This window comes from Liolophura sinensis, chromosome 6 (assembly GCF_032854445.1).
Source record: "Liolophura sinensis isolate JHLJ2023 chromosome 6, CUHK_Ljap_v2, whole genome shotgun sequence".
In the NCBI taxonomy this organism is placed as follows: domain Eukaryota; kingdom Metazoa; phylum Mollusca; class Polyplacophora; order Chitonida; family Chitonidae; genus Liolophura; species Liolophura sinensis.
In genome coordinates this window covers 33,354,466-33,374,002 of record NC_088300.1, presented here as the reverse complement: position 1 = coordinate 33,374,002, position 19,537 = coordinate 33,354,466, and the positions used below count along the sequence as shown (strand labels likewise).

Sequence of the window (19,537 nt, the reverse complement as noted above, 5' to 3'; positions counted from 1 at the left end):
GCTAGCCACCGTCATAAATGTTCTTGAGTAGGTCGTAAAATATCAATGAAATAAATCAATCAATCAATCAATATATGTATATACACCCCAACTAGTTGATTGAGTTCTGCTCTCTTTGCCGCAAGTGTATGGTTTAACTGTTATTTCGTCGCACCAGTTGCAGAGTAGTTTAAAATGATCGGACAAGGAAAACGGTACAGAAAGCGAAATACATGTATATCTGACAAGTGGCCAGCTGCTGAAAACGAGGCGCCATTACTATTGGTTGCATGCCCTGTCACTTGGCAACATGATTCAAGCGCGTTGTCAGGTAAATCAAACTATAAATGCTCACGATTTCACATCAAGGATGCATGTATATTTTGTATGAGGGAACAAAAAGCCACAGTATTTTGGTCCTTTCTTACCCACGGTTGTAACTGTCCAACATCAGATTATAGAGTCTGACCAAAATACTCGCATTAAATATGGCAAGCCTTTCATGTTGAGCTGACTTGATTACGTCCTTCTTAAGATCTAAAAGCGTAAAACCTCATACATGTGGTACTTCTGCAGAGATAGAATTTGCAAACAAACTAACAAACAAACGAAGGCCATGACTGGTTCTGCATTCTAAGATTTTTTTCTATGGAGTCTATAATCGTTGTAGAAAGAAGTTGTTAATTCGAATATTGTTTGGCTCCGTTGCGGTTTTACAACGTAAGTGTCCCTCGTATATAGGCACATGCACATGTAAATTGTTCAGTAAGCGGGTCGTGGGCGAGTAGTTAAGGTGCCAGCCTTTCTAAGAGTTGTTGGTTCAAACCCGGCCTTAGTCAGGGATTCCTCAACTCTCACTGTGTATGGATCTAGTAATATAACGGTCGACTAGGCTTGTGTGATGGTTTGCGCATTCTAACGTTCTAACTTTCGCAAAGACCACTTATTTTCGGACTGTTATGGTGTACGTAAAAATGAGGAAATCTTCTTCAGAAACTTGCCAAAGATATAGGGATTACTCCGGGCACATGATTTCCTTCACCCATAAAGTTAACCTCAATCATATGTGAAACATTTTTGAGGCCTCCTTAAAACAACAAATGAGTAAATAAATAATGACAAATGTAATTAATAAAAAGACTTTGTACAATTAAATGTTTATCAAAAGAAGTCAAAATTCAGAGTCTTTGTGAAATGACTCCGTGTCACAATCGTTGCTTGAATATCTGTACAGAAAAAAGACAACATGGGTGCATATTCTGGCATGCCTTATTACCCATAGGGTGAATTGCGTTATCAAACATGGAACAAAGACAAGTTGCACAGCAATTAGTGAAATTTATTCCTCTGTTAACCTTGAAGTATCCTACCCTGTGTATACCTTTCTTTCAAGCGAGTAACAAAAACGCAAAGTGCTCATTATATTATGCATCTAAAAATTTCAATTCAAATCATTTCATTTCAAACTTGTTAAACTTCATGGACGTTATGTAATTATCACCGTTACAAACCTATGTCGATTAAAGGGATAAAACCTCAAAACTAAAAGCATTCATACAATAATACATAAAATTGCAATATATTTCCTTCAACTATAAGCAAATACATTTAGGATAAAATCGAAGGGGTGAACCATTCATATTCACATACTGTCAATAATTTAACACTTTTATTTGTATTGAAATATTTATAGACTTATCTTTAACCAATTCAAGATCAAGGCATGGTGAAAGTCAAGTGAAAATAGTTATGGAAATTATTATCCATATGAAAGAATAACTCTCACAATATCCATAAAACAATATATAATATTGCAATTTTCTGTATTACCTTATTTGTAACTAAATGTCAGCTAATATATGGTAGATTCGAAGGTTGAAATACTTTTAAAAAGTCATTCCTATATAAACATTGTTTACACCATGGCAATATATTATATTTGAACTTTTCACACATCATCTGTAATCACACCATCGGTGAGGTAGCCACAAGTAGCTTATTATTTATTTGAAATAATAAATAATATACACGGCAAAAAAATATGTTCACTCTGACAAACTATCATGTGTGGTACCGTATATAGCATTCTGTTGATATTCATACACTATTCTGTTGATATTTACAGGATTCTCAATTTACGTATCGATAACAATCAACAGGAGGTTTCATTAACTGCATACTCTCACTGATGTCGATATTTATAATGTTACAGAACTGATGATTATCACAGGATTATCACATGATACATGATATTCTCGCGTAAATTAATTGATATCAGAAATGATAACAAGGTTGAGATTTAACATTTAGAACAAAATGTATTCAAACTTAGGAAATTATTTATATTAGGAACTACAGATTAGGGATAAAAGAAGCAATAATAATAGATAGATATTAAGCATAGCAGGACTAATATTCAAGTGGACTTTATAAAGCGATTATTAGCACAAGGGTTTTTTTTAGTACATTTATTACCTTTCATTAAGCGTTATTTGTAAATATGGTCTTAACTTTTTCGAATTTTTCTTTACAGAGAAAAAGTCTTTTGAAAACAACTGTTTTACGGTGGGTGTTTTGGGCCATCACATGCGTTAAATCTGAATTATGATAATAATTAGGGATATATTAAAAATATAAATATTTTAACGCATTTTAAAAGACAAAATTCAAACCATATATATCCACAATACAAAAATGACTGTTTCATCTTGAAAGAAAATCGAGAAATCAAAATTTGCAAACCATACTATCAAATAACCTTTTAAATTCTTCATCTGAAGTTTATATCATTTTTACGTTTTCCCCACCAGTAATGCAGCTTCAGACTGGGAGACCGCTCTCTAAATAACCCAAGTCACCTAAACACCTCACCCCCTTGTATGACAAGAAGCCAGCTTCTGACCAATGGCCAGGCTAGTTCGGCTGACCCTTTCATTATCGGACGGTTTAAGTTCTTCCACTTGGAACCAGACCTTTCCCACTTCTTACAAACATCTCTATTCTTGTGGAAGTCTTCGATGACAAAACTACTGATCTTGATTACGCATAACCGCTTATCATGGTAAATGGCGACAATTCCCCAGTCGCGACGGCAATTATGGCAGGAGATCTTCCCGGTCATTGAAAGGTTCTGGCTAAAAACAGTGGGTTTCGGATGAGGGGACACATTGCAATGGGCTGGGAAATCTTCAGAAATCACCGCGTGATGTGTAGATTCAAATCTACGGAGATCATAATTGAAACAGGCGAACTGGTCACACGTAAGGCACCTTAGCTGAAAATCCCCTTCGACAAAACTCGCTCCACCAAACTCTTTGCCAGCTAGATCTCTCTCTATTTTGCTTTCCTCCTGCAGTGCCTGAATACACTGCAGAAATGGCCGAGGGTTTGTTGCGATGTCTGTCTGAAGTTCCCGGATGGCTTTGTTCATCATTACCTCTCGCATCATGTTCAGTTGTTCCTTTTCAGCAATCCCTCTACCTTCCGTTACCACGGATATGTACCTGCTGTTTTCCGCCCGAGCACGACCTACATGGGAAACACAAAACAAAAAGATCAAAATAAACTCCAAATGCAGACTAAACAATAGAGTAAAACTAGAAGCTTGGAGTAAGCAAAGTTTTTTCTAAAAGGAAACCGGGCTAAGCTAAAATGTAAACTACAGCAGCCCACAAACTCTCGTCAGAGTGAGTCAGATTCAATGGTTTAAGATATAGATCCTAACACACCCCAAACATGCGTTCAACAATGAACACACTAAACATGTCAGATGACCTTACTTGAGCGGTTGTGTGACGCGGGGCGTGCTCTACAAGTGACGCGTTGCCATAACAGTTGCGCCTGTCATATAGTTACGTACGCTTTGTACAACGGTCCAAAGTACCTAAGGTCACCACGCTATCGCTCGAGGGCCATTTTCGGCTTACTTATTATTTTTTGTGTACTTGAAAAATTAAATATTTCCTTTACATGAAGGAGGATAAAAACTGAGAAGCGCAGTCAAAGCAGTAGGGAGAGAAGCCTGTTGACATATTAGCCGAATTCTTGTAATCTGCTCAAAGAAGCCATTAAACCTCTAAGCTAACGAGGGCATAGGTAAGTCTGTCATTTTTTTTTTTTTTTTTTTTAGCATTTACGGGAAAGGTTTTTATTATCAAAAATGAGTTCCTCCTCTCTCACTGTTGGTGAGGTACACCGTGGTGTGGTTTACTGTGGTGCCGTTCACCGTGGTGCCGTTTACCATGGTGTCGTTTACTGTTGCGCCGTTTACAAAGTCTTACGTTTGTCGAAGTACACTTGTCTTATATGGCGTTGCAAGTTTTTACGTGTCACGTAAATATAACTAGTTATAAAGCTCATCGCCATCGTATGAGTGAAAAATTATCGAGTAGGTCGTTAAACACCCATCAATGAAGCAACCAAAAGCCAAGATGGGCATCTCTAGTTTCTACTCTGTCAGCCTTTATTTCTTATGCCACAAATGGTGAAAAAGAACTTAATTTTCGATATTTTGATGGTTTCTTTCAGAGAAACTGTGAAAATGGAACTGTACCTCTTGCCTGGACCATGGCGATCTCGTTAGTGGTGTAGTCATAGCGAATCACCAGGTTGCACTTCTGGATGTCTAAGCCTTCCTCTGCAACCGATGTAGCTATAAGTATCTTGTGGTGGCCATCTTTAAAGTATGTTAGTACATCCCGCTGCTGATTTTGTGTCATACCTGTAAGGTAATAAAAAAAGCTAGAATACACAACTTGTTTGCATTCGTTGAAGTATAGTTTGGAATAGGTTATCTATGCTTGGTTTTGTGTACTGAAACAAAATACACTGATTCATAGATCAATGCCAGTCCAATCACAGGGAAGTCCATAAAAAGATAAGATCCTCTTGTGTAATAATACCACTTTTCGTCCCTACATGTGTCTTCTTCAAAATACAGTTGTGCGGACTGCTCCATGCCCAGTCGAAAGCCTGTGCATGTAAAAGTATTATATCATAATATATTAACTGTATTTACACGCAATCATAGACATAAACTAGTACATAATGACGTTTTTTCCTGCTAAATACGATTTTAGTCCATAACATTTTTGTTTTTGTTTTTTAATTCGACACATGATGCATATTATTTTATATCACAAAGTCCTTCTACCTCCTTCTTCTTGGGTGGCTTGGCCAACCAGCTTATGGGGATTAAGCCACTCTAGGTCTGGCGTCTCCATCATCCAGCGGTGCAGAGCTTGGACAAGGTCTCGCGTTTTCACGAAGATTATTCCGCGAGAATCATCTTTCTCCTTGTAGGCCAGCAAAATCATCTTCTTCAGCTCCTGTAGCTTAGGATTGACAGCGAGTGGAGAGGAACTAACTGTATCCAGATAAGCCAGATTATCTGTGAAAATTTCATTGGAACATAATTATCTCATGACATTATTTTTATTTATTACGAATGTTTGCATGTCATGTTTGTATGCCAACACTCAATTCATCAGAATAACTGATTTATTAAGCAACTGAAGACTTAAGTCCTAAATTGCAAGTGCTTAAAAATCGAAAGTTAGAATAACAAATTTCTCAAACTGTAGTTAGTACATTGTTCTCCAGCAAAGAATTAACGAGCAAATTTTACACTTTTTAAATCAAAGCAATTTAATCGTAGCTGTGTGTGAATTTTTGGCTTACTTGTAAGTCTTAAGACGTTTAATAAATATGGCCACAGGGCTAATGTCATCAGAAATAACCTAAAACTGTTCGACGCATTTACAGACAGAGAGTGACGGACACATAAATGAACACTGTACATTAAAAATTTCCTTTTAGTAAAGTTTGCGTGTATGTATGTACATATGTGCTTAGGGCTTGACATCATGCTCAACAATGTTTCAGTCTTATAACGACGTAGAGTCATTTAGGTGTGTACATATACTGTGTCTTCTTGTGGCAGGGGAGTCGATATCGCCGAATTGTAGCCGCCACTGAAGTATCATGTGGAAGACACCAGACGTTGACACCCCACCCAGTTACATTATACTGACACGGGGCAAAGCAGTCCTGTTTCCTTGCCTCGAACTCATAGTGCTAAGCGCCAAACGAGGCAGCAGGAAGTACCACGTTATTGTCTCTGGGTTTGACCCGACCCTGATTTGAACCAGGTCTCTCAAGGAGGCCACAGAAGCGGTCTCTTTCGTCGTTTGTTAAATTTGTAATTCGGTCAAGATTAACCCGAAATAGTGGGCAATAAAAAAACACCAACCTCTGAAGTGCTTAATCAGTTCCTTTTCCACAGCATGGACCCTGCTGGAATCCACTTCGCTAACCTTATTCTTCAAATATTCCAAGGCATCTCGGGTGCGTACGTCCTGGTTTATCATCAAGGCATCATTGCACATCTGTGGACGACAGACATATTAACTCATTATCACATACAGGGTTTGTCAAACAAACCGACTGATTTACCTATTTCACCAACACAAATCTAATATACTGTACAATACCTTTCATTTTTACAGTTTCGTAAACATACAATGGTGAACCTTCCCCATTTAAAGTAGATCGGGCCTATGCGTTGTGTAGTCTTTTTGTTCATCCCTGCCTTTGCAATGACGTTCTCCGGGCAAACTGCTAGTCCATGGGAATCGACTACATATTCAATGCAAGAAAATGGTGGTGAGTTCAGCTTAAACCCGAGTCGCTATTTCTCTCTACAGGTCTGCTATTATAATGCCATAATCCCATCATAGGCAAACTGAACCAAAAATTCAGCTCAAACTGTAAACTATACATATTTTATTTATTTCATTTGATCGTTGTACAACGCGATACTCAATTACTTTTGGCTTATGCAAGGGTGACCAGTTTTATATGTGAGGGAAACAAGAGAACAAGGAATAAACCAGCGATCACTGGCGAGTTACTGTCGGAATGTCTTACGTAAGACATGTCAGATTGGTGGAAGGAAAGTTGTCACCTGCAATACCAAACAAGAGAACCCTATACACCACTAATTGCCACCATATCCTTCAGAACAATGACGGCAGGGGAATCTAGAAAATCCTCAGTCCGAGTCTGGGAATGAACCCACGTCCCATGGCATCTGAAAGGCTTAACCCTTGAGGGTGGACTGGATCCCACAATGGAGTTATAGGAATGTTATCAAAAAGCATCATCAGGGCAAAGAAAGAAAGAACAAGAACCTGTTTGAGTTTGATCATCTAACCGTAGCAACCACTTAACATATTCTTAAACTGACACGTTGTTTGGGTATAATTTAAAAGGCCCGTTGCATATTTGGGGGAAATTCACGTCTAATTTTACATCTTTTTACATTTTTATATTAAATTGTAAACAAATATCCTAAATACAACCCGTCCATTCTAGAATACCGCATTTACCTGAGCAAAATTGATACAGCTCATACAATAGTAGCGCATGTCCGAATCATACACCACAGCCACGTCTCTCCGGATTTTACTGATCCATTGTTTATACTCCTGGCGATCTCGCTTTCCACGCGGGGGGTCTTCCAGTGTTGCGCAGCTGGAACCTTTGGCTTTGATTTTCTTCTCGATGGAATCCATCCAACTTTGGATAAAATCGGCAAACTTGTCCTCTCTTCGGCCTTCCACTGACTTGATATCTACCGATATAAACATACATATCTTATGTCACCTTTAAGCGTTAAACTTCAGCGAAATTCATGATTTACACATGTACCACATTTTTTGTTAAATTCCGTTGTTACTTTAATGTACATCGTACCTAAATGATGTTTTGTACGATCATTGCTAGCATTGCTGGAAGGAAACATTTAAGTACAGGTTTATAAGCATCTATGAACGATTACTAATTTTCTTTACTCATTTATATACTAAATTGGAGTTTTACATTGAAGTTGATTCCCTTTGACCGCATCAGACGGGTTTATGGATGGAACAAACCAAGCCAACCCAATCTCAGAAAAATGTCAGTGCGTTGCCACATCGATAACAAACCTCGTGACGTAAAGTGGCTTCCAAATCAGTACGAGCTGGATTCAAATACACTCATTCTGTTAATTGGGGGGTAGTCTATATCGTTCGGACTATGAATTCCCCTCTATGTGTTCTAGCTTTTCGGGACATCAAGATACCCTCGTAGGTACCCATTTTCAATAGGCTTTTGGGCCAGTGATGAGCAACTCGTGGTTCACTTCTGCCGGTATATGGTGTTAACGGCGTAAGCCAATACATAACGAAGAATGGCAAAACTATTTTCATGAGCCATCTGTGCCAAAAGACCATATCGTTTGTATTTTATTTAGAATACTTATTCTGTGGCTGGTATCGCACGACTTACCTTCATCGGGTACGGGCACAAAGTCCGCAAGTTCACCCACCGCCTTCTGGACGGTACAGATCTGACTGGCATCCAGATTCGCACAAAGTTTCTGAATATGCATTTTGGCTTGCTCTATATTTTTGGCCTTACCCACTCCCATTGATGCAGTCAAACCAATAACCTGTAAAATAACAAAAATCTTTCTAATGGTCGGAGCAAGACAACCCACCACAGATGACTAGCTACATGTACATGCGCATTTCTAATTTATTTATTTATTTATTTATTTGACTGGTGTTTCACGTCGTGCTCAAGAATATTTCACTTATACGACGGCGGCCAGCATTATGATGGGACGAATCCTGGCACAGCCCAGGAAAACACACGACCCTCGTTAATTTACAGACAGAGCTTCCCACGTACGGACGGAAATGAAGTCAACAGGAGCTGGACTTCAACTCACAGCAATCCAATTGTTGAGACACTCCAGGGTCGTTGTGCCGGGCTGACAAGCTGACCACCTCAGCTACGAAGGCCCACGATACATTTCTAACGCACTTTTGTTAGCACCAATTTGGGTAAACAAACCTTTGACCTGTACCTGATTAAATCCTATGCAAACAAAACTGGCGGATATAATTAATAACTAATATCCCGTACTCAATATGTAATATCGTCCGTCCACTACAACGTCTATCCAACATGCAATATCCCATGTCCACTATGCAATACCCTACACACTATGCAATATTCTCTATCCGCTATGCAATATACTCCGTCCACTATGCAATATTCTCTATCCGCTATGCAATACCCTCTGTCCACTAAGCAATGCCCTACACACTATGCAATATTCTCTATCCGCTATGCAATACCCTCTGTTCAATATGCAATATCCTCTCTCCTCCATGCCATATCCTCTGTCCACAGTACAATATCCTCTGTCCACAGTACAATATCCTTTGCCCATTCTCCAATATTCTCTAGCCACCTAAAAGTCCATGTTGATAATACGTACGTTAACACGTTAATTACGTACAAATCTCGCACTGTTATCAAAAAGTTTTTAAAAAATTGTCTCCATTCACTTCACACTGCACACAAGACAAGAATTCTAAATTTTGTCACATCCTCGCTGGCTCAGATGTTAAAGCGTTGGCTTGCTGCAAGTCTCAGGCCCTTGACCAGTGAAGTTTCGCCGTGGCAATAAGGCAAGAGCTTTATCATGCCCCTGAAGAAGGGCAGCCGATTTATTCAGGCTCTCATTCAATCAAGCAATCAATTTACGCTCCACTGTATTCATACCTGTGGCAGAGGGCTTGTTTGCCCACCCTCCTGGAGTTTCTGGTCCATGTAAGAAAACATAATGCCGTTGAACGGGTGTTTCTTGAAGGTGTGATGACATTCGTCGAACACGATCAACGTGAACTGCGACAGAGAAATATTTTCCTGGTTTCTGTTTCTCAGAGCGTCCAGTAGAATCTGAGCCGTCATAAAGAAAACGTCGACCATTGGTAACAACATACTCAGACTCAGTTGCTCCTCGTTGCCACCACACATGAGTTTGGTTCTCAGACTCGGAAGGATCTTTTTGCAAGCTGCCGCCTGTTGACTGGCCAGTCCCACATTGTTCACCAAGAACGCAACCTTTCGGATTCCTGAGTCTTGTCTCGAGAAATGTTTCTGCAAAGGAATTGTAACTGTTTTGCCAATGTTCTCAACAATTTGGTTGTCAGAGTATACATGCATTTACATAAACAAGGAATGATATTTTTCAAAAATTGATGTCAATGCATCAACACATCAGAAATACAGTACTTTGTATTAAGTATGGCCACAACTTATAATTCTGGGACAATATCTTCTTAGGGGAGTAGAAAGTCCATCAGATCATGATGCACGTACTTGCAGTATCTAGTTAGGAGTAGAAAGTTCACCACCTATAGTTCAAAGTACTTGAGGGACAATATTTACTCATCACAAAAATAATGCAAGACCTACTGATACAAGCACTTGTCGAACAACATCTGCGTATAAGCGGTATGCATTTATCTTAAAGGACCTGGTACGTTAAAACAGAGAATCGGCCCCAGAGAGGTAAGATAAAAAAGTGCAAATTTCAAAATCCCATCAAAGAGATGCTTAGTAATAACCTCCAAAAATGCACTCTCGATCAAATACGTCAATGTTTCGTTCAAATTAATTCGTGGCATAATTTTTTCTTTGGAAACATACTTTTGTGTGAGTAAAAAAAAAGGCCGTCTTGCATTAAATAAGCGTTATTATTATTTAAAATGGATAAGCTATGGTATTACGTACATCATACGTGTAACCTGATTGAGAGCACACGTGGCCCACTAGCTATCGTTAACACTAACATGTTATAGGTAGAGAAAGTATAAGGCTGAAAGTTACATTTGTCATATATTTATTTAATTGATTGGTGCATAACTGCGTGCCCTAGAATTTTTCAGAACGTTACATTTGTAGTGCATTGAGTTTCAAAACTCTACATTGTCTAATGCAAAAAAAGATATTTCAGTGGGACAGGAATGACAGGCTACATATTTTCTATTTTTATGACCTATACATCGCTTTAGTGCGTGTTTGGAGCGTTATAAGCTGTATGCTTGCCATATAACAGGAAAATACGAGAATAACAGAACTGAAAAAAGACGTAGCCTTCCGAGTGTCTCAACAGCTGTCACTCACAACTATAGTCAATTTCGCTACTTGAGGTGTACAGTTTCCTACATTGGGGCTGATTCCCCGCCTTACCTTACCAGGTTCTTTATCTGACCTACTTCCTACTCACTGGAACCAAGGATAGTTGCCTATATACACGTACATGTTCAACTTAAATCTCTAGCTACACTGTAATTCAGAGAGTTGACCTGTTAAACAGGTCGCTAGAAAGAGATTCAAAGAGATTCTGCGTTACGTCATACACTTCTTTGTCTGTATTTACGGGTAACAAGGCCATACATAACGTTCATGCTACCGAATCTGACCATGTGTCCACTGTGCGTGTATTGTTCACCACCAAAAGCCATAAAGTACCTGAATTATTTTCAGTGCGACCATTGTCTTCCCACTTCCGGTTGGTGCAACAATGACGCAGTTTTTCCCTTCCAGTCCTGCCCGAGCAAGTTCCTTCTGATAATCCCGTAACTGCAGCTCAGCTTCCTGTTCTGCATCTTCTTCTCCTAAAATGCAAGAATGTTCATTTAAAATGTAGTCCACTTTTATTAGGTACAATGCTGACACAAACCACGCTATGTCATGTAACTATGAAAACCACTGACTAAATCCCTTCCCAAGAATACTTCTCCTTTACTAACGCGGTCACTTAAATGTGTGGGGGTGGGTTGTTGGGGTGTGGGCGTGTGGGGCGGGGTCGGGGGGGGGGGGGGTGTTGTTGGTGGTGGGAGAACCGGAGTAAAACATCGGTATTTGGCTGTACCATACTCCTTACAGCGCATGTGCTGCCCTCTACGCTCACTTTATATCACTACCACCACAATACAAGGTTGTTAAGGCTAAGCCTCATCGCTGCTGTCCTCGCGCGGAAGTACCTAAACTATTAACAGTGCGGAACTACTACATTCATCAATATAATCCTGTCAGGTTTTCATTGCAATCATATTGTGCCTACCTTAGATAAAGGGAATGCGTGTGTACAACGTATTACAACAAAGGCTGGGACAGTGTTTCTGACATCACTTCCTGTCCCATCAAAATCACCACAATGACCTCGGCGTACTTCAAGATTTCTGTATAAATTTTGTCAGTGATGGCAGTGATGTCAAACGAACGTACACGAAACATCGAAATGTTGGTCAAATCCAATGTGGTTAGATCAAGTAAATCGCGTCCAATTTACATTTGTGATCTGTCTATCCACTGTCGTGATAGACTTACCAATACTCCAAAGTGAAGTTCTTACTGATGTTATTTTGGTGTTGAAGTCGATTGACCATAGTACTGAAGTTCTATTACGGCTTACTTACTTGATGATACTAAACGATAATTCGTAGGGAAGCGAGCCGGCGTCGTTAAAAAACTGGCTTTTACATCTAAACACAAAGCCACCGCCAACTCGACGACGGCTGAATTCGACAATACTGATCAAGCCACCCTTCATTACATAATGGTCACAACAAAGACGTTAGACTTTGAATATGAGTTAAGGCACATTATGCATTTTAGTAATATGCAAAGAAACAAACAGTCCATAGTTCTGCAACACAATAGAATTTTTGCGTGATGTATACAGAGTTGAACAAGGTGATTTGTCGGCTCCAGGTAGTTGAGGTACAACGAAGCACATGCACAAGTTGCTTTATTACATCGAATGACACGTAACGAACTTTTAAACCAGACTACCTGTGAAAAGGAATATAAAGTGTATTGAGGGGAGGGGGGACAACTCGTGTCGCGACAAAAAATAAATACGATGTATTACTGTTAAGCATGCTCCACTGCATTTGTCACGCATAAAATGTCAGTGGGTGCAACGTCACGAACTAATCAACCCCACGTGTTCCTATCCGACTGGAAGGGAGGGAGGGAGGGAAACATACATGAGGTATTAATTAATACCTTATCATATTCTTAAAAGAATGTGATGCTAATTTTCTTAATAAATCTGGCCTTTGGAAATTCGACTGTGGATATTGTTTTGTTTTTGTTTTTTTGTTTTGTTTTTTTTCACAAGGCCTGAACTGTGGTTTGGATACTTTTTTTCGATTTTAGTTTTAGCAGATTTGTCTTTAAAGGAAATGACGACAAATACTATAACATAAGTTATTCAGGAAGAGGAGTCGGAACAGATCAAAATAGCCACAGCCATCTTTTTCTGATTTGCCTGGGAACTCCATAAATCAGTTTTAATCTGGAATTCTTACTAAGTCATGGAATGCGCCATGTCAGGTAACCGGAAACACGATGTCGCCCCTACACATAGCACATATTTTTAAAAGGTAAACATGTGTTTTGACGTAAGCGGACACAGCTGCCCTCTCAGCTAGTTGATAGCATGGCGGCCCTTTTGATTTTCTCAATGCATGCGATTTTGTTTATTTTGAACTGCGATATCTCAGTTATGCATCATCACAAAGACATACAACTTTTTTTGCGTCTTTTCGTCTTTTTTTTAAATAATAGTTTAAGATATTATAGCCTGATTAGTGATCAGTGTCAATACAGTACCATCTGACGTTAAATCCCTCGTGTTGGAATCGTCGACACTTTGTTTGGAAGTTGTGTTGTCAGAATTAGCATCGGGTGTCCACTCGCCAGATACCGAACACTTTTGCTTGTCTCGTGTCTCAAGACCCACGTTAAGGAGCAACTCACTGGAGGTCTTGGTGTGACCTGTTACATCCTTCGACAAGGGTTTTGCTGACTGCAATTCGTCTCTGTTAAGGTTATTCTCTTGGTAGTCATCTATATAAATGTAAAAGATATTTTTGCATGACTGACCGTCCATAATAATCCTTAATAAACAGGACAATTTTGTTTCACAAGGCGCATCAATTGTCGTCTTTTTCCAAAGCAAATGAAGTATACAGCTGCTATGTTGTTGTACTCACAACTGATTTCCATCTCTTGTTCCTCGTCGTTTTGGTAAATTCTTTTAACACTGGTCTGCGATGACACAGATTCCAAACTTTCATCTCCCGTTGATGTGCAACTACTGCCTTCAGACCTCAACTTCTTCCCTACATCAAACAGTCAAGAATTACCTTCATCAAAACGTGTTTGTTGAGAATTTAAAACATCAGACGTTGGGCAGTGTACCTTCTTTAATCGCTTCTTGAAATACCTTAAGCCTAATCTTCAAACTTCCAACAAGCGATAAATATGTGAAAAATATCCAAAATAACATGATTACTATTGTACAGATTACGAACATGGACTTTTTTAGCTTGACATAATTAAGTGAATGCAACCACAACATTTTAGAGTGGGAGCTAGGTACTCGAAACATGTTTAAGTGAGCATAAACGATGTGACAACATCAGTGCCATTCCAATCTCCCAACAAAACTGTCACCACAACTATTTCCACTTATATATTCATTCAGAACTTTCTTCTGTGCCATTTATATATATATATAAATGCATAATACATAAATACGTGCATAAGTACTCACATTCTTGGTAATAATCAGGGTCAATCTCATCAGCAACATTGTGCTGTTGACTTTCAATCAAAGCAGACATGAAATCGCCAAACCAGTTTCGTGTCTTGGACTTCAGCAGCAAGTCAAACAACAGCACAGTTGCAGAAATGTCTCCCTTATTCGTCGCCTCCGCGCGAACATTCTGACCATCCCATTCTGACAAAGTGTCCCGTAACAACTGAGGCAACAATACCACCGGGTCGATCTTATGTTTGACGATAGGTCCCATGACTTTGAGGAGATGTTTATTATTTTCCTCATTTTCCTCGTTTTCCATCGGCTCTTCGCGCAATATTAAGGAGATCCTCGTGTATCCTATAAAAAAACAATATTACAAAAACATTTGAAATCACGCTGGTCAAACTGAAAGCCAATGTATGCAACAGTCTGTGCAAATCCGAAAAAAATGTTTGATTCAATTATTTGCTTGTTGTTTAACGCCATATTCATTAATTATTCACCTATATGATGGCAGTAACGTTTTATGGGCGGAAGAAACTGCAGTGGCCCGAGTACACCACCGACCTTCGGTATCTAACATGACGAACTTCCTGAGAAAAGAGCGGAGGCAAACCAACAAGTTGTGGGTACAGAGTACATAACCTCACTGGTCAAGGGTCTGATAGTTTCTAGTGGGCCAACGCTTTAATCATCTAAAATATGCAGCAAAATTTAATATAATTAAACATAATATTCTGTATCTACAGCATAGCGAAACCTGCATTCGTCTCTGATAAAGTAATGTTACCTACCGGCATTTTGTACAAGATCATCAAAAGCTGTCCACACTCCACATTCTTCACACTTCTCCATTGTGTCGAACATTAGGCGCGCGGCCGATAGATCCCCTTCATTAGTTTGGCGACTTTTTATAAGTTGAACACTGGCATCTATGGACAAAGTATTTAGCACCAATGTCATTAGATTTATCGAAAAATTTATCGATATCCAGAAAAAAATCACAAACTGCATATTTAACTATAAGGAACTCAAAGCGGTTCAAATCCAAGCCAAAACACGTCGTTTTTCCTGTGATACTGCAGTGCTTCTTGTCTACCTCATTTTCTTTAGTACATGTACAACGAGACCTATAACGTACTAAAAGGAGACTCACGAGTTCCCCGTTGAGAACAACATCAGCTTGGAGATTATCTCCGATCTTCTTTTACGAAGTCATTGACAATGGTCACTAAGCGCAATAAACTCTTATATTGCTCCACAATAAGTGTAACCTCTGATAAACAATATACGTGTCGTTTTGTGCTGTGACTTGTGTCTGACGCAATGCATACGTGTATGCGGAAGGCGACCACCATACAGGAGTCGAAGCCAGGACAATGTCCCATAAGCATCAATAATCATGCTTGCAGATGTACCTTTTCACCACAATAAACTCAATCAGTACACAAAGCTTCTGACCCTTCATTTCCCCACCTGATAATCCAGCTGCCACATACCTCAACACCGTTGTATCTTATTTCCTTTCCAACAATTACTGATATCAATATCAGCTAGAACTGTATGCGGTTATAGGCCTACGGTTCTGAATCGGTCTCTACTCACAGCTTTTTGAAGTTCACTTTTTAAAACTTTAAACTTTCTCCACCACAGACCGTTCAAATTTATCAGTCATATGCTCTTCTGCAAAGACCCCACTTTTTTTTCTAATGCGAACAAAAAAAAGTAATATTACATAATGACCTCTCCGCACGAGTGAATTGCATGTACGTTGGCGAAATCAGATCTCGTATTTTCAACGAAAGTAAAACAGCAATATCCAGCGTGACGATCTCCCACAAATGAACCATCGTGTCCATACTTAAATCCGAAATGAACTTGGTAGAATATGACGTGTGGTCACCACCCCACCTCGTTCAGTCACAGTAAGATTACAACATCAACATGACCCTGCTTTCCATATCACGGTAAGGTCCATATCATTTGTCATTCTGGATTACGTTAAGTAGCAACTGTATTTGATTTGTGAGTTATTTCAGCATTGGGTGAAGGCTTTGAACATGAGAGTGCTAAATATTATGGGCCATTAAAAGTAAGAATGGTAACGAGTAGACTGGATTTGAACCCCAGGCTGATATGACTGGTAATCTGGTGTGTATAAGTTTATGGTAATGGAAAAAGAGAACAAAGATCTTACAAATGCGAGCAGTACTAGACAGTGTGTTAATTTAATCCTTTTGAGCAGTTTTTACACTTCACCTACTTTAAAGCTAATTTCATCGGCCAGTTACAGCACAACTTGCATACCAAACAAAAAGTTTTTCCACAATATAGGTACGGCGATCCCCCTAAAGCTTGAAAGTGAAATTTCATCCTAAGATCTGTAGCCAATTTACGGAAAAAAATGGCTTAAGCTTATCAATAAAATTCCAAATCACGTGACTAGCCAAACAGCACAACACGTCAAAAGCTGCTTCATATTATTAAAAATGCCCAGTTTGTTCTTTTCTACCTTTAGCAGTTTTGGAGATATTGCAATTTTACGAGATGCCTGTCAATAAAAACAACAAGTTTTTAAACGCATTTTAATGGCAAAATTATCAGTCGTAACTCTGTGGCCCTACAGTCAAAAAATAAAGATCTGGGGTTGATCTATCTACTGACCAATTTTCAGCTTCATAGCCATTACGGTGTCCGGTCACGTGCATTCAAAAAATGACGCTGAAATGAGCTGTGATTGCAATTTGAAGAAAAACTAGAAGGAAACTAAAACCGCGGTTATATTCACCAGGTCAAACTGCATGTTATGGATATCTTGTTTTTTGAAAATTTTTGAATCCTGATGCCCCCTGTAGTCTTGTACATGCATATCAGTTTTCAATGCAATCGGATAAGGCGGTTCTGGAGAGGAAGTTTTTTTATAGATTTCCATACTGCTCCAGTATGGCCGAAATGTGGGCCACAGGTGAGTAAAGTTTTATACTCCAGCAGATAGCCCGAGCGATTTGGCAATGAACATATGTGGACAGCTGTGACGCGCAGTTTTCTCGCAAAACGAAAAGAAAAACCTTGGTCAGAAAAGAAGAAAAACAATTTGAGCGAGACAGTGTAGATTAAGAGGAGAATAAACGTAACCGTTTGCGTTCGCACACCAAGATTTTTTCGTCGTCAGTCGGACATTTTCCTCAGTTTTACTAACCAAACCAGCAGCAAAGTCTTGAGATTTCTTTTCTTACAATTTATGGTAGCCGAAATTTAATACTAACAGTATTTCACATAATATCGTCGTATCTATACTGAAGCTTATTGTAGCTGATAATGTGTTGTTGTCCCCCCCCCCCCCCCCCACCCCCGATCTTACACACACACAGGTGAAATAGCATGCACTACATCAATAAGAAGCTTTGTACACCTATTTCTCTGAATACACGCACAACCAGCCAGGCAGATTCACATTTTTACCAACAGAAAACATATTAGTTTCTGAATATTCATTCATCACGAGATAGTGCATAAACACGTCTTTGCTCTTTATAAATTCAATCTTATTCTCGCTGTTTACAAGACATTCTACTAAATTCCAGTGGTTAGAGTATAAAGGCGCCTCGTGTTAAAACCGGGTCACACGTACGTACAATACTCTATACTGGCTCTGTACACACAGCAATAATTCTGATAATGTGGTGTATACAAAAACTAGTTACATGCGCACAGATAAGATTTTAATGCTGCGTCATTTCTATTGCTGTCACAATGTGTACACAAAATGTACAGTTTGGTACACAGAATTAAGTAGATGTGAATTCTGCTACAATATTAAGTACCACTCGTATCATACTCCTGACAGCCCATGCCTCGCTCTCACAGACAAGACACTAGATAAGTTTGACCTTTGGAGCAGGTAGGCTTGTTTAGGCTTAGCCTTATCACTTGTATCCTCTCGCGGAACTATTTAATCAGAATTCATCATCAGGTTCTGGTTAGAATCATGATTAAGATACTCCAAGTACATGTAAGTGAGAATGCATGTGTATAAAGTATTGGTAAAGACAAAGGCTAACACTGCTTTGGTTGTTGCATGCTGTTTTACATGCGAAATGTTTTATTTCAACTTGCTGACCTCTTGTTCCTTAATTTTAGGGAAAACGTCGCTTAATTTAACCATTTGCATTGTTACATTTGCCTGGTTAATTCTTTCCGAATCGTATTTCTTTCAAACATGTCATTGTCAGTAAGAGCCGACGTCTCTTTCAACATTATTAAAACAAGGCATGTACCCTACCTGACTCTACCTGACCCGAAGTTAATATGGTGCCGTTCTAGGTAGAATGTAGAAAAAAGGCAGAGTTTTTTCTAGCCCCATGGCTTAACAAGATTTGGGTAAAATAAAATGCGGTGATGTTGTAATTTATTAGACGTCCCTGGTCTAACATTAGTAGACGCAGGCCCAGGTCTGTTTTATAGGCCATACTCACCTCCAAGGCAATGTTTGAGAGTGACAGCTTCTGCGGAGGACAACATCTGTGTAGGGTTAATGATGCCCTCTATCAGCGGCCGATACACCTTCACTTTATCGCGAATATTCTTGTCCTGTTGCGTTAACCCGCTGGCACTAGCCATACTTCAGCCTTCACCACAAGAGAAATTCAGTCAACGATCAATCAGCAGTTTTAAACAGATCAGAATACAGTGGATGTATCCAGTTATCTTACACAGTTAATAACTCCTCTAAATCGCGAAATTAGCCACGAGCTCAGAAGTAATATCACTGCCAGTCTTGAAAGAGCGTCGAACGAAAGAATTGCACAATATTAATGGGGAAACTCTATTTTCACTTTCGGGTATTATCAAGTACGTCACGGTTTTTCCCTGCGCACATTCACGTGAGTTTGAGTCACACAACAAAGTTGTTTCCCTTGGCCTGCAGCTGTCACTATTCCATGGTTTCTGTACATAAACATTCGTAGTCTTGACAATTCACTTCAAAATGAAAGAAAGGTTTAAAGATGATAAAATGTGTCGTGTGCGACTGAAAACGGCTCCTTAAACAACATTTATATTGTAAACAATGCTTACAATACTTGTTTTTATTTTTCAAGC

At 39.2% G+C, this 19,537-nt stretch overlaps 1 protein-coding gene across 1 annotated transcript; it reads right to left on the bottom strand.

Annotated features, from left to right (window-relative positions):
- Window positions 1-1,312: 1,312 nt before the first annotated feature.
- On the bottom strand, window positions 1,313-19,264 carry LOC135467643 (ATP-dependent RNA helicase DHX58-like). Its single transcript, XM_064745433.1, has 13 exons — window positions 18,913-19,264; window positions 15,232-15,369; window positions 14,450-14,794; window positions 13,887-14,015; window positions 13,504-13,740; window positions 11,353-11,498; window positions 9,598-9,975; window positions 8,311-8,473; window positions 7,368-7,612; window positions 6,230-6,365; window positions 5,132-5,368; window positions 4,532-4,699; window positions 1,313-3,507 (listed from the first exon to the last, which is right to left on the bottom strand). Exons 1-13 carry the CDS (start codon window positions 19,055-19,057, stop codon window positions 2,834-2,836), a joined length of 3,141 nt encoding a protein of 1,046 aa, XP_064601503.1. The 5' UTR covers window positions 19,058-19,264; the 3' UTR covers window positions 1,313-2,833.
- Between the last annotated feature and the right edge of the window lie 273 nt (window positions 19,265-19,537).

What these genes read in the sequence shown, in the direction of transcription:
- LOC135467643 (XM_064745433.1), bottom strand. Translation starts at nt 19,057, where the DNA reads ATGGCTAGTGCCAGCGGGTTAACGCAACAGGACAAGAATATTCGCGAT. An exon ending in GCTGTATCAATTTTGCTCAG is followed by an intron (nt 6,366 to 7,367) that starts GTAAATGCGGTA and finishes TGTCGTCCACAG; the next exon opens with ATGTGCAATGATGCCTTGAT. An exon ending in AGCCACCCAAGAAGAAGGAG is followed by an intron (nt 4,700 to 5,131) that starts GTAGAAGGACTT and finishes ATTACCTTACAG; the next exon opens with GTATGACACAAAATCAGCAG.